Source organism: Vanellus vanellus (assembly GCF_965231255.1).
Source record: "Vanellus vanellus genome assembly, chromosome: 7".
Lineage (NCBI taxonomy): Eukaryota > Metazoa > Chordata > Aves > Charadriiformes > Charadriidae > Vanellus > Vanellus vanellus.
In genome coordinates this window covers 6,410,959-6,425,972 of record NC_138912.1, presented here as the reverse complement: position 1 = coordinate 6,425,972, position 15,014 = coordinate 6,410,959, and the positions used below count along the sequence as shown (strand labels likewise).

At 35.3% G+C, this 15,014-nt stretch overlaps 1 protein-coding gene across 1 annotated transcript in view; it reads left to right on the top strand.

The window, feature by feature from the left end:
* WDR11 (WD repeat domain 11) overlaps window positions 1-14,635 on the top strand; it is a gene marked incomplete at its 5' end in the record, with an annotated part of 47,943 nt that extends 33,308 nt beyond the window's left edge. The window contains 11 exons of the mRNA XM_082486394.1: window positions 1,517-1,688; window positions 3,226-3,334; window positions 4,132-4,194; window positions 5,412-5,477; window positions 6,242-6,413; window positions 6,687-6,782; window positions 8,125-8,290; window positions 9,319-9,416; window positions 10,327-10,472; window positions 11,269-11,351; window positions 12,422-14,635. Coding sequence (XP_082342520.1) covers window positions 1,517-1,688; window positions 3,226-3,334; window positions 4,132-4,194; window positions 5,412-5,477; window positions 6,242-6,413; window positions 6,687-6,782; window positions 8,125-8,290; window positions 9,319-9,416; window positions 10,327-10,472; window positions 11,269-11,351; window positions 12,422-12,576 — 1,326 coding nt within the window. The 3' untranslated portion in view covers window positions 12,577-14,635. The remainder of the gene's footprint in view (window positions 1-1,516; window positions 1,689-3,225; window positions 3,335-4,131; window positions 4,195-5,411; window positions 5,478-6,241; window positions 6,414-6,686; window positions 6,783-8,124; window positions 8,291-9,318; window positions 9,417-10,326; window positions 10,473-11,268; window positions 11,352-12,421) is intronic.
* Between the last annotated feature and the right edge of the window lie 379 nt (window positions 14,636-15,014).

The window sequence follows — 15,014 nt, the reverse complement described above, 5'->3', positions numbered from 1 at the left end:
TCTTATAATGTTTATGAGGCAGATGTTGAAAATTTAAGGAGTTTTCAAACTTAGAATTTAATCCGTGGAGAAGAAAGTATTTTTACTACAAGTTGCTTAACATCTGTGCATATCATAGATTTAATTTGTTAGGGAATACCAGAAAGCTAGACACTTGTTAATTAACATTGTCTAGCTTCTCATCTTATTCAAAAATTCTATAGTAATGTTCACAAATCTTCTGGGGTTTGCTTCATACACCTTTCAGGGGATTATAGTACCATGGGGAAGGAAAGATAATTGTACTGTTTTAACTTAACCCCTGGAGTAAGTTCAGGTTATGAGGGTATGCAACAGGAATTTTAATTTTTTTCCTGTTTACTTTGTAGTGAGCACCAGCTCCAAACTCAGAGACTTAATTTAAGCAAATATAAAACTCTTCGTTCATGATAAGAGTTGGACAGCAGATACCATCACCAACCATGAATTACATAGGCGTAGTAGAATAGAATATTATCCCCTAAGGCTCTCTTGAAGAACATTTTAATACTGTTGATGCCGTGGGATACTCCTCCTGTAGCTGTTCCCTGTCTTTTTCTGGGACAAGGGAAGGAGTTTCCTAAATGAAAGCATTTAAAACTAATTTACATTGTCAGCCAAGAATCTTTCAGAATACCTGTAGAAATATATTATGAAATATTTTATAGTCTCAGCACTATTATCCATGTAATCCTCTCCTTAGAACTTCTCCTTTGCCTACAACCAGTTATCCAATGCTTCCACATTTTTCTCTGATTCTCTCAGTGCTAAGAGTAATCATGCTCTGGAGCTGATGTACCTTACATCCCTCTGACTCCGTGCTTTGCTCTAGAAAAAGTGAAAGGAAACAGCAGAATGTTGATTGCGGTGGAGACTTTGTTAATATTTCCTTATATTAACAATTGTGATGTTCTGTGATGCTACAGAAGGGTTACAAAATGTCTAACTACTGACCTGCGGTGAAAAGTGCAGTTTAGAAGGTTTTTTTCATCTGTGTTTTGTTTGTGGACAATGTATTATCCTATTGCCATAATGTTATGCTAATAGTATGTCTAAATGTATTTCTAGACAAGTTCAGGATTTATCAAGAAAGTATGCGTTTATGAAGAGCATGAGTTAATTAATGAGAACCTCAATTCCGCCTTCAGGCACGTATGCTAGATCAGGGACTGGAATTAAAGAGGGAATGTAAATTTCCACCAGTTTACCATGGAAACTTTATGTCAGAAACGATAACAAAAAGGCACCGTACAGCTGTGTTCAAAAGGATCTTTTCTCAGCTCTCAGTTGGGAAAAAGTATTGTTTCAGGGCAGCCGTGTGCCCTACTCCAAGGTGTCCAAATTCCCTACTCTCCAGGAGAGACCATCATTAAAATGATTTATGATTAACTTCACCTTTTATTGCAAATTTTCTGGTATGCCTCATGGGCATGTGACAGAGTCTTACACTGTCTGATGGAGTGCCTACTAAAAATGAAAAATAACTCAACTTTTTAAGGTACAAATGGTGAGCAGTTTAAGAAGTGGAAGAAACGTCAATTTCCGAATCCTGGATGTGGACTGGTGCACTTCAGACAAAGTGGTCTTGGCATCAGATGATGGGTGCATTAGAGTTTTAGACTTGTCCATGAAACCGTCGTGTTTCAGAATGGATGAACAGGACTTAATAGGTACGTTGATTTCCTTTTTGCTATTGATTGTTAGATATATCATTTTGAAAGCAGACCATAAAAATGTTCAGCGCTTCCATTAGGACAGAGAATTGTCTTACGTAGAGGATTTGGTGTCCCTTTAGTGGTTTTCATAGATGCAGATAAATTTTCTAGGCTTAGGGCATATGGGTGGTTTTTTGTAGAAGTTTAACCTCGTAAGTAAATTACACTTTTTAATATCTTAATCAGAATATAAATTAACAAAATAAGATCTTTTTGTACAGATATCTAGCAAGTTGGCCTAAAAAGCATCGGTACATCAATTGGGTATCAGTACCTCTATCATTGAAATTCATTACATGATTTTGAAGCGTTTAATGCATGAAAATATCTTCTGGTATTTCCAGATATCAAAGGCAGTTTGTAGACTGATTCATTGCTTTTCAAAGTAGATTTTCCCACTGAACTCTAAAATAGCAATGTTAGTGCTCTTTGACCTTTTTGCCATATTCTTAAGAAGGGAATTTAAACATTTAACTGTTCAAATAGTTAAAAACAAAATAATGTAGCTTATTATTACTGGTGTTCCAAATAACTGCTTTTGTTGTGATCTTTCTGGTCAATCCTGCCTTTAATCATACAATTTCCTTAAAAAAATGTAGATTCTGACTAAGACATGTGTAACAAACAAAACTGGGAGATGTGGTGTGGGATGTTTGAGAAAAAACGTAATTTGTCACAGCTATTTTTACTGTCAAATGAACGTTCTAAAACCAAGCACACTGAAATTAGTATACATCAGCGTTAAGGTGCTTTTGATTTAGCTGTCCTTCTGCCTCTACACTGTGATAATCTTATAATTATAAAATCACATTTACAAGATTCCTGTATCATTCAGTGCATATGAAGTACATGGAATTGCTGAATATTTAAGGATGTAGCTGGTTCGTGCTTGTTTTACTCCTAAGTCACTGGGTAGCATTTACGGCACATCATCCAAACCTTGTACTGAACGCAGACTTACTGACTTTTAAATTTGTATGACAACAGATAGTACTATAATTTTCATCTTATTTCTTTGCTAATGTAGACGTGTATTAAACTTCACCACATCCTTTTGGGATGATGGGTATTAATCTTTGTATTATACTGTAGAAACTATGATTGCAAAGTAAAACTAAAACATACATTGTGGTATGTTTTGGTATAGAAGTACTTATTTGCCAGCATGTCCTTGTAGTAGCAATAATCATCATATAATGCTCTACTTAATGCCAGTATAATGTACTCCAGGAGTCTATGGCTAAATTTAATACGGAATGTCCCGAAATTCTCATTTGAGCATGGTTGATAACCCTGCACCTTCTAGGAAATGTTTTTGCTTGACTGTAAAGATAAGCTTTTATGTCTAGTAACCCATGCTGTGTATGTGAAAAAGCTGCGATTTATGATTTTCTTCTGGTGCTTGCAAACAAGGTGATACATTTTATGGTTACTGAACAGAGTATTACTGCACATTAGCCACTCAACAATGAATCTTTTCCTTTTGTTTTAGAACCTGCATGGTGTCCCTATCTGCTTGTTCCAAGGGCTTCATTAGCTTTAAAAGCATTCTTGTTGCATCAGCCGTGGAATGAGAAATACTCTCTAGATATTATAAACATGTAAGGAGAAATATATATCTCTATATAAAATACATATTTCTTTTAAAAAACCTACATCTTCTATTAGTCTTTCTGTGCAAATAACTGTTAGACGTACAAGTTTCCTCACTCTCTGGGAGAGTCAAAAAGGTAATAGCTTCACATTTATTACTAAAAGTAATAAATAGAAAAGGCTTTAAGGTGTCAAGTATTTTATTTCTTTTGACTTTTGGTAGCCCTTGGCTATCGAAAACTGCTGTTTGCTTTAAGGTACTGGCAATATTTTTATGTCATTTACAGGTTATATTACTTCAGAGAACAACTGCGTGTTCTCTTTGATCAAGAAATTAATGTAAGAATAGGCAGAGTTGGTTCCTAAAGTGTAATTGAAAGTGATAGTCTCACTGATAGTCTAATAGGCATGTCTTTACTTCTAGTGAGCCATACTTCACATCATAGTAGGAGCACCTTTCTGTATCTTTGTTGTGTTTGTGTACTGTTGGTGGTCACACAATAATGGGCTAGGTGTTGTCATTTTCATTATTTCAAGGTTAATGAATAAAAGAAAAATGCAATGAGAAAGGTTGGTGGCACCGACTGAGGCTGAGAGAAAGCAAAACCAGTCTTTCCTTACTATTTTGGGACTTGTAACTAGACAAAGAATCTTGCATGAATGGCTTAACGTAAGAATATGAAAAATTGTTGCCATATGTTCTTGTGTTTTTCTACCAGTAATAATCTTCCTTTTCAGATAACCCCGTCATTGTGGTAATATAGAAAACCATTCACTCTATCTTCATTTATTTTTTTTAATCCAGTGATTATCCAGAGAATGAAAACATTAAAAGCCTTCTTCAAGAGCAGTTGAATTCATTGTCCAAGTAAGAATTTTCCTATTAATATTTGAATAAGCTAGTGAGTTCAGAGAAGGCAAAAACTCTGAAATTTGTGGCAATTCACAACTTAATGAAGAAAGAATGCTTTTTGCCTCTGTAAAGATAAGCTTTTATTTTAAACACGGCTGATTTTTATTTTTATGTTATTACTAAGGGTGGTGCTTTATTAATTTTATTGAAGATTTTACATTTGTATTTTTCCTAATTAAAAATAAAACATAATACAATCTCAAAAGTATTTTTTAAATCATCAAACTATCTCAAAGTAGTTTGTTAAATATTGACTTGACAGTCAAAATGTACTATTCTGAATATATAAATTGTGATGGAAGTCAGTATTGAATTTTTGACATTGACTTATCATAGTAGTGGCTGACAACTAGAGATTTAAAGTTACTGATTAGGATTAGTATATAATTTTTAATTGACCAGTGAGTATTCAGAATTTTTTAGGCAATACTTCTCGGTGATGTATGGTTCTTTGATGTTGGTCCAGATTGTATTGGACACTGCTACTTAAATACTCCAAGGTTTGTTAAGATATTTCAAGCTCCGAGGAAGACAAGACAGACAATTCTAAAAATGTTGTATTGAAGATATACTTCCAGAGTAATGTTCATGCACATTGCTAGGCTTACACAGAAAACAGAATTTGACGTTCCGTTTAAACTACGAAATAATATTTGAAGCTAGTAAACAGAAGCTTTACTATCTTCCTTTTGTCCTTTCATTTAATAGGATGGAAAACATAACAGCATATTTTTATCCAGTGTGAAACATATGTAGAAAACCTAAATTCATGCATGTGGGTCTCTTATGCTATGGCACTGCATAGTTGCAAAATTATTTGTAACTGAATTAATCTTGTAATTTGTTGAATCACTACAGTCTAATTTATAGCTTTGTCTACACCCTTGTGGTTGTTCCTTTTATTGCAAGAATAAGGAGTTCCTGACAGACTCACTATTTGTATTTAAACTGGTAGAGTGACTTGCTCCTTGAGATCAATTATATGTGAAATTATGTGTACTTCCTGTTGTAACTGTTTTGATAGATGCGTTTTTTTCAGTTCAGAACAGAAATTGTGTATTTTTTGTTTTGATGTTTTTTTCAATTTGTAGGTGATAGATCCTATTTCTGTTTAAAAATAAACAAATACGCACAGCATTTTACAGATTATTCATGACTTACTCTTTTTGCAGTGACATAAAGAAACTTTTGCTTGATCCGGATTTTACTCTCTTGCAAAGATGTCTCCTAGTTGCCAGGTAGTAGAGATTCAGATAACTATGTCAAACGTTTCCTAATAAAATCTTGATCCTATTAATGCATATGAATGTGCTGAAATTTAAGTACTCAAGTAATTCTCCTTTAACTCAGCGCAGTTCCTTAAAGTACTTTGTTACCCACGTACTAGAGTATTTTCAGGACTGAGAATGGAAGTGTTACCTTACTGAAACAGTTTTATTTGGTTGCTGGATGTAAAGCACTTCCTTCAGTCTTGGTGGCGCTTTCATAAATGCAGTTCTGCTAACGACATTGCATTTAGTTGGACAATGCCAAAAAATGTAATTCAGAACTTCAAAGCACACAATAGATTGTATGCAAACGAAGGAAGACCTGTTTTTTATTTCAAAAGTATTTGGTCTGTGGTGTACTTTACCTAAACTGTAGCGAATTTTAGTCTGTATTCAGAGATGTTTTTCAAACTTCATCACTTTCTTGTAGTTGAAAGAGGATATTAGTGATTAAGTGTAAAATAATAATAAAATATCAATTTCCACACGTTTATCTGCTGAACATTCACTGAGTTTACTTGCTGTTGTAACAGACTTCTGGCCAACCTCTTATCTAGCTTGCTGAATGCCGTTCCTTAATCTTTTCTTGTAGTTTTTCCCACTGATAATGCAAAGTACTTGTGGTGCCCACAATAATGCATGGTCTTTGTAAAAAGGTATTTTAAATGTGTAATATTTTTATGTGACATGCAAAAATACAAACCTGTTTCACATCCTGATTTGTATCTTCCCAGACTGTATGGGGATGAATCCGAACTGCATTTCTGGACTATTGCTGCTCACTATTTGCACAGCTTATCCCAGGAAAAGCCTGCGAAACCAACAGACACAGTTATCCTTCAAGAACAGTTGGTTAATCCCTTGGATATATGCTATGACATCCTGTGTGAAAATTATTACTTCCAGGTATTTCAAGTTCAAAAATATATTTAGCAAGAATAACATCAGTACAATAAATGCTCAGCGTTGTAACCTTCTTATTATCTTAGAGCTTTTCCATATACATATTTCACTTTTATTAGTAACTTAACACTCTGGATTAAATCACTCCCTATTATTTAAAAATAGGGGGTGTTCCAAAAACTCTCAAAAGCCTTACATATCTTTTAAATACTTGTTTTTATTTCATATGGTACTCTTCATATGGTACATTTAAAATATTTTTCCTTCTTCATGCAGAAATTCCAACTTGAAAGGGTAAATCTTCAGGAAGTGAAGAGATCAACATATGATCATACCAGGAAATGTGCTGATCAGCTACTTCTCTTGGGCCAGGTTTGTGGGTAATATTTGAATTTTTTATTCTTCTTCCCTGTCCATTTTATGTATATATCCTATTCAAGTACAGTTTTGGCTAACTCATAGGTGTTGTTTGATACGTTTATTCACCGAGTGCATAGTTTATGCTGCGTTAGTATGTTATTACAACTGCAGGCTCTGTGTAGTGACATAGTATATGGTAATGTTTGGTGTTACTGCTTCAGACGGTTTCATTTTAGTGGAAACCCTATAAAAATCTTTCTTTCCATCTTGTGAACAGAAAAGAAAAATTACATTTTGAGCTTCCCAGAAATAACTGAAACTTAACATCTTTGGGATAACTCAGTCTGCACTTCGTACTCTCATTTTAGATAACAAAGGATGTACCAAAGCTTCTGGCAGAGCTGTACTGAGCAGCGAGACTGTACAGAGCTGCTCAGCGAGGCCCTGATAAGAATGTTCTTGCATTTGTACAGTATATATCGTGAGCTGTTCCCTACTAATGCAGTTGTGCTGCATCCATTTCCAAAAATAGCTTGGGTGTTACTAGCTCGAACTGCAGTGATTTCTATGCCACTGTGCATTTGGGAATGTCAACAAATGTTACTAGTAAAAGATACCAGAAATACTTAGTCTGTAGATAGCCTGTTTAAAATGCCAGTTTGTAGAAGTTAAAAAATGCCAGTTTGTTGAATCATTGTATTTTAATATGTATTTAATGTGGCTTTTCATTATTTCTGTAATTATCTAAGCCATCAGCTTGACTGACCTCGCCAAATTGACCTCCATAAAAGTTAGGCACCTCACTTACTAACAGGCAGACATGACAAGCCTGCAGTGATTCATTTGATTCGGAGACAGGTGTCTGCAGCCAATTTAATGAGCCCCACTGGTTAGGTGCTCAGCCTTTGTTTTAAAATATCAAGTATTGAATCAGTCCTTGAGATCCTGGCCCGTTTCTGCGTCTTTACAATTTTGTTTCTTCTTGGCTTATTTTAAGTCATCATAGAATCATAGAAATGCTTCTCTTCCTTTTTGTAACTCTGCAAAAGATTATTTAAATACAGAAATAAATATCCTGAATTAAATTTTTCTTTGGTCATTTCTAGAAATGTTAGTCTGTGATTAAACGTTGTATTCATCATGGGAGTTTAAATGCTATCCTTACTAAGGATGCTATATTGAAATAGAATCTTAATTATTACTATGCTGGTCTATATTTTTGTGGTCTGTTTTAGAATAACTTTCATTGTTATTTGTTCCATGTCTTAAAAACAGTATAATATAAAGACTTTTGATTAAAAGTGAGTACGTTGTGGTCAAAGTTGTATTTTTTTTTTTTCTTTTCTCTTGCCAGACTGACAGAGCAGTGCAACTATTGTTAGAAACAAGTTCGGAGAATGCACATTATTACTGCGATTCACTCAAAGCTTGCTTGGTCACAACTGTCACCTCATCAGGTCCATCTCAAAGTACCATTAAACTGGTAGCAACCAACATGATAGCCAATGGAAAGCTTGCAGGTAAAATGTGATGTGAATTTTCTGTTTGCTTATAAACTAGTAATTCTGATCATTATTAAATGTAATGGAGGTGGGAGAGGAGAAAGACCTGTTCTAATAATCTTACACATTGCATATGTTTATAGTATGCACTACCTCGAGTAGTTAACACAGAAATGATCAGTAACTCAGTTATAAAGTTCAACTTGTTTTGACTCATTTTCACTGGAAAACATATTTCTGGAGTAATTCTCCAGACATGGAGGGAGGTGGTTTAGTGGTGGTTTTGGCAGTGTTAGGTTGATGGTTGGACTCGATGATCTTAAGGGTCCCTTCCAACCTACATGATTCTATTATTCTGTGTTTCTTAGCAATTGTTTGCATGAAAAGAGGTTGAGCACAAAGGTAAATGTTTTCCACTTTCCTAATTACAGAATTAATTCAAAAATTGTCTCTTACTACTGAAGGACTGGACTTAGTTTCGTTTTCAGTTCAGAACACGTTTCAAAAAGTGTGTTTTCTTACATGTACTGGTTAGTTTGGCTTAATGCAAGAGATTTTCACAATATGATGATTGACTGAAATATTCAAAGACATGACAGAAAGACAGAGAAAGTACAAATGTCTGTACTTGCCTGGAAAAAAATACTTCCCACTCTGTGGACAATTAACACTTCACTGTTAATAATTGCACTACGGACAGCATTAAATTAAAATAAAGGCTTATATGAAATCTGTTTATTTGATTACAAAGATCATTATCTCTTTAATGATGGGAAGTCTAGTGAACTCCATGTCATTTATATTTAGGACAAAGATAAATGAGAGCTTTGTGAGGTCCTTCTAAGCTCTGTAGCCCAGGTAAAAGATACGATAACCGACACCCAGGGTATATGGAGAGTCAGGTGGTAGAAATTAAGGTTTTTCAACATCTTCATATGCTAAGAAGGATATAGTGATCCTTTTCTGGGGATGAATGATCTGCTCTCACTTATATATCAACTCTTTTTTCCCTTAACTTACTATATAGTGTGCTTTTTCTTTTCCAGAAGGTGTACAATTACTATGTCTGATTGATAAGGCTGCTGATGCCTGTCGTTACTTGCAAACCTACGGTGAATGGAATCGTGCGGCATGGCTTGCAAAGGTACGTAATTTTTCAATTTTCAGTTTCCTAACATAAATGACTGACTTAGTATATGTAGGTATGAAGGCTGACGAGGGTACTGAAGTTCTCCAAAGTTAAAAAACTGAAACATCAAATTGAGATATCATCATCAGTTCATCATCAAGTCTGCCCCGGTGATCCAAATGACAAGCTTGGGACCTAAAAATGGTCAGAATACTCAATTTTCTAACTTCTGAGCAGTGGTTTGAGAAGTTGCATATAGCTGCAGCAGTATAGAGTTCATAATAAACTACAAAAAAAACACTACTGGAAGTGGGTAAGTAATTAGGCAGTGACTTTGCACTGAGCTCCTTGTAGCGTGTGTGCTGATTTTAAAGTTAGCACCAACCACATAAATTTGCATCAACTTTCTGTTTTTGTATGCAGATGTAATTACAATAAAAGTACCTAGACACAGCATTAATTTTCCAAATTATAATGGACTGGAGTCAGTGATCTTTCAGTGTCTCTAAGTTTCTTTTAGGCTTCCTGCAGAAAGTATGGAAAGAGTCATACTTGGATTTTCTAAATGGGTCAATCCCACTCTTAAGAAAAATAAAGATGTTTTGTCCTTAAGTTTTCAAGTAAAGATTTCTAACTTCTGGACACTTGAGGTTTTAATAAAGCTGTATGGTAAAAATAATGTTAATCACATGTAAACATCAAGTGGCCAGAGTGGAGGTTTGTATATTTATGGTTTGTTTTTTTTTTTTCTTTTTCTTTATATTCTGTTTGTTCAAGGGGCTAGTGTACTTTTTATAAAAACTTGGTAATTTGAGATGCTTTTACTGCTGCCCGAAGTGTTTCACTGAAAAAAATGAACCAGGAGCTGAATGCTTTCTTTAGTTAGCAGCTGAGAATTCGTAACTGGCTTTCCCACCTCTTAAAGGTTCGTTTGAACTCAGAGGAGTGTGCTGATGTGTTAAAGCGTTGGGTAGATCATCTTTGCTCTCCACAAGTCAACCAGAAGTCCAAAGCCATTCTCGTCCTCTTGTCACTTGGGTGCTTTACGAAAGTTGCAGAGATGTTGCACAGGTAAAGAAGAAACAGCAGAGTCTGTATTTTGTCTTGTTATTTAAGCATTTGTGGCTTAGAAGTCAAAAGGGAAGGAGGGGGCCTGCAGTTTGATTTCTGACATTTGTTTCTATTTTAGCATTTTCTCTTAATTAATTTTACCCTCAATAATGCATCATTTCTGTGTGCTAGAATCGATGGGTTTTTTTGCAATTTCAGGAAACACACTGGCATTTAAATTTACTGTAGGCTTTAGGATTGCTAGCACCCATTGACCAAGCAGTAACAATTTGTAGTAGCTGTGATTATTTCTGACTAAGTTGAGCCTTGTACTGCCAAAAATTTCGCATCAAATGTTAGTTCCTTGAGCGCAAGGAGGAAGGGAGGATGGAAGAAGCTTGGGGAGAGGCCAATGCCAGCCGAACGGGTGCAAGAGGAGCAGGAGGCAGTACGTGGGAAGTGTGTGACATACGCTGCCTGGGAGCAGGGAAGCAGCGTTCAGTGCCATGAGGAAAGCACTCAGCGCTGTCGTGATGTAGTGAATCCTCAAGGCCTACGAAGCATGAAGGTGCAGAGAGCAAGGTAGAGCAACAGTGCAAACCGAGAGCGGTGTGTGAATGTGTGCCATAGTGGCAGCGAAACGGCGGTACCGTTTAACCTTGGCGATGATCAGAAGCCTGGGTCAGCCCTCAGTGTAGAAGAGATTTGCCCCTCCAGACCTAGGTGCAAAATTTTAGAAAGTCGGTATTTTGATGCGATGTCCTGGCATACTTTTCTGTTTTCCTAACAAATAATAATTTTTTTTTCCATTTAACAGTATGAGGTACTTCGATAGAGCGGCTTTATTTGTTGAAGCTTGTCTGAAGTATGGGGCATTTGAAGTTAACGATGATACAAATATCCTTTTCCTGAAATCCTGCTTTTGCATCTGTGTACTTGTACGCAGTGAGTATGCTTGAGCCAATGTTAGATGAACTAGTCTGCACGGGAATAGGAGTTCCTATTTTTATTCTCCATGTTGTGTAGTTTGAAGGAAATGGAAGGAAACAAGTGAAAAAGAGCCATTTGCATAAATCCATAGCATTACCTCCTCCTGATCCTGTGAGGCCAGTGGTGCTGGAAATCAAACTAAAAGTGGAAAAAAAAAAAAAAACAAAAAAAAAAAACAAAAAAATAAAACCGCAGTAGAGAAAAGAAAGGATGATAAAATGCTCTTTGCAGAACTTGGAAATTATTACTACAGACTGTGTCATGAAATCGGTGGTTTAGTTATTTTTTTTTAAACACTATCGCAGGAAAAAAATCCTGCATTGAACCCCTCTATACACCAACATATTGCTTTAGTGATTGAAGTCCTTTATGAAGGAGTCAGTTCTGAGACAGTGGAAACAAAGAAAATTAAAGGTCAAGATCAGATGAGCTGAAAACGTACTAAGTGTTTTAAAAGGTATCTAAAGTATGGCTCAGTACAGACTGCGCATTGAACCCGGTGTTCTGGAAACTCTGAAGACTTGCTCTAACGTTTGTGTTTAGGTATATGCAATAAATAATAATGCATATGTGAATAATACCTGATTGTTTTTTATGGAGTCATCACTGATGTCACCTTGTAATTAAAAAAAGCAACTAGTAAGTCATATAGTTAACAACAGATACATCTAATTAACAAAAAAACAGTTTCGCGATTTGTTTTGCAAGTTACAAGGTACTTATTCTTCTCAGAATCGTATCTGGTTTAGTTCATAGCACTCTGCATATTGCTCGAGAAATGCTAATGTGCATTCAGTAGTAGAATTTAAAGGAACTTTTTTGTCTTTATTTGTGCAGAAAAATTCTGGATTAGCACAATTGGCAGCACTGTTCAGCTTTTGCAGCTTGTGAGAGCTAAGGAGTGAGGAGGAAAAAAAAAATATTCTCAGTTTTTTCATCTTGCTATTCATTTCTGTTTTCCTTAATGCTTCATTTACATAAATTGATCCATGCTGTATATGCAGATTATGCCAGAAGCTTGAAGCTCCTGGGCTTTAAACAGGGAGCTATTCTCTTTGCCTCAAAAGCAGGAGAGACTGGTAAAGAGTTGCTGATGGAGCTCAAACAGCCTAAAGAGGAAGTGACACAAGAGTAAGGATTTTATGTTTACGAGGAGATTTGGGTTGTCTGTCAGACTGAGATTGCGCTGTGTGAAAACACATTTTTCTCTTGAATCACTGTAATAGCTGATAAGTGTCATTTGAGCAAATGTTGTTAAATGTGTCTGGAGGCAAGATTAAGATCTGTTTTATGTTTATTTTTATGTTAAAAATGTCTTCACTTTCACAAGAGGGGAAAGAAGCCTGTGATAAAACTGTACCAGAATATTTCCAACTTTTTTAACTATAGCAGAAATCAAATTTAAAAATGTGCTGAAAGAGTTCTATACCTGTGTAAAAGTCTACTCCATTTACTTCTAAAAATCAAATCTTTATAGTTCTTCACTACTGTTGTATTTATATGTATAAATGATTCAACCTGTACTATAAAATATAAATATATTTAAAGAATAAATATAGATGACAAAACACACGGTTCTTTCCTGGAACATCATGTTTTCTCAATCCAATTTTTCTGTTTAAAATTACTGTTGTTTTAAATCAGTTCACTGTATTGTTATTTTCATAACTATCTGGAATGGAATCTTGAACAGGTTTACTTACGAAAGTATCCTAACATTCCAAAAATCCACTAAATGTCCTTTTTTTCCAATTAAGGTATTGTTATAGTCTGTGTTATTCTTAGGTGTGCAGGGAGTGCACACTTTAGGGACTAAATTCTGCCTTGTGTTGACTGGTTCATGGCATCGAAGGGTGGGGGAAGATCCTACCTCAAAAGCAGCAAGGCGGGCTCCTGCGGAACACTCAGGAGACTGTCCGCTGTCTCCACAGTTATTGTTTTGTTTGGTATTTGAATGTGGGATTAACAGTAGGTAAAAAAAGCATTGTGCAAAGCCAAAATGCTGGCTTTTTAATTAGATACTACTTATGCTAACACATCTTATGGTCCAGATACTTAAGGATGCCATCAGTAGCATCTTTTCTCATTTTTGTGCCAGTATTTCAGTATCTAAGTACTTGTTTTCATTATTGTTTCTTATGGCAGACGTATCTTTTCTATTTATTACTGATTGACTGAGAAATTTTACAGCTAAGGAGTGGATGCTGATGCTAAATTGCCTTTGCTAATTGAAGACTGTGGCATGTGAAAATTAGTTTTGGCTAAAAAATAAAAATATTCTTTTTACCAAGTTGTTGGAGCTACCGAAGTTTAGTACAAAGTAGTGAAAAGAATCATATCACGGAAAAGGTCTTTCATTTGAACATCATTCAGGGCTTGTCTACTTCAACTAATAGTGCATTGGATTTTCCTTAAGTCCAAGTGGATACGTATTCTACACTCCTTCCTAGAGGAGCACCAGCTTCGAGACATCTCTTTAACTCCATAAACTTTTTAGTTCAAATCTAAAATAGCATTTCTGATAAAACTTGAAAGGTTAGGCTTTTCAATAATGATGGTTTTTATACAAATTGAAAATGTGAGTTTCATCGCTCTAAATAGAAGAGTGTTTAACTGCAATGTATTTTATTTCTTCTTGCCACATCTTACATACACCATAAAATACTTTCTGTTCAATGTATTATGAACAATGCCTGTATAGTTAGTTCAGCCTGGGAAAATAAATATACAATGGAATTTGCCTTAGGTATTGACTGGTGAGCAACAGAGTTGAGCAAAATTAACGGTCGTGAACAGTGGGCTAAATTCTGGCTTGCATTGATGACTAAAACACTCCTCAATTCCTACTCTTGTTTTTGGGAGCAGTACTCATGGACAAGGTTACTGCAGAGTTAATGTAAGCACACGCAAATCTGTTCTTTGACAGCTCACATAGAATTGTTTGTCAATGGGTGTCTGGAAAAAAAATCTGCTTTATTATACACTTGGATTTATAAATCTAATGTTTTTAAAAGAAACACATTGCAAAGGCCTTTTAATACTGAATGTTTCTATGTACTTTTAAGTGTGAAGGTTGCAGAATACTGTGTGGAATTCCCTATTGAAACCTTTATGATGACAGTAGAGTGTAAAAGTGATTGAAAAGTTTATTTAGATAAGAATGCAGTCACAGTACAGTAATAAAACCAAACTTTTAAAAACTCTGTGTGTCTTTCTTTAATACAAAAATGTCATCTGTTGCACTGGGATTGAATGGTGATTGTGTAACTGTTGTCATTTTTTTATTCTGGAGCGGCACAATGCTCGGGGCTGGTTTTAGTAGAGGTTATCCTTTGTACGTATTAGTCACATTTTCCATACTAGTACTAATGAAATGTTGGGTTTGAGTAGTATTAATTCCCAACATTTACTAGCAAACATAAAATTTGTACAGATTAAATTAGAGCAGGATGTTGTCTGCGATTTCTGATTTTTTGGAAGCACAGAAATGAGCGATGAAAGAAAACCACTTCCTTTCTGTTTTCATGCTGCCCCGCAGACTGCTAATAGAAGACTTTTTGACTTTTCCTTGCT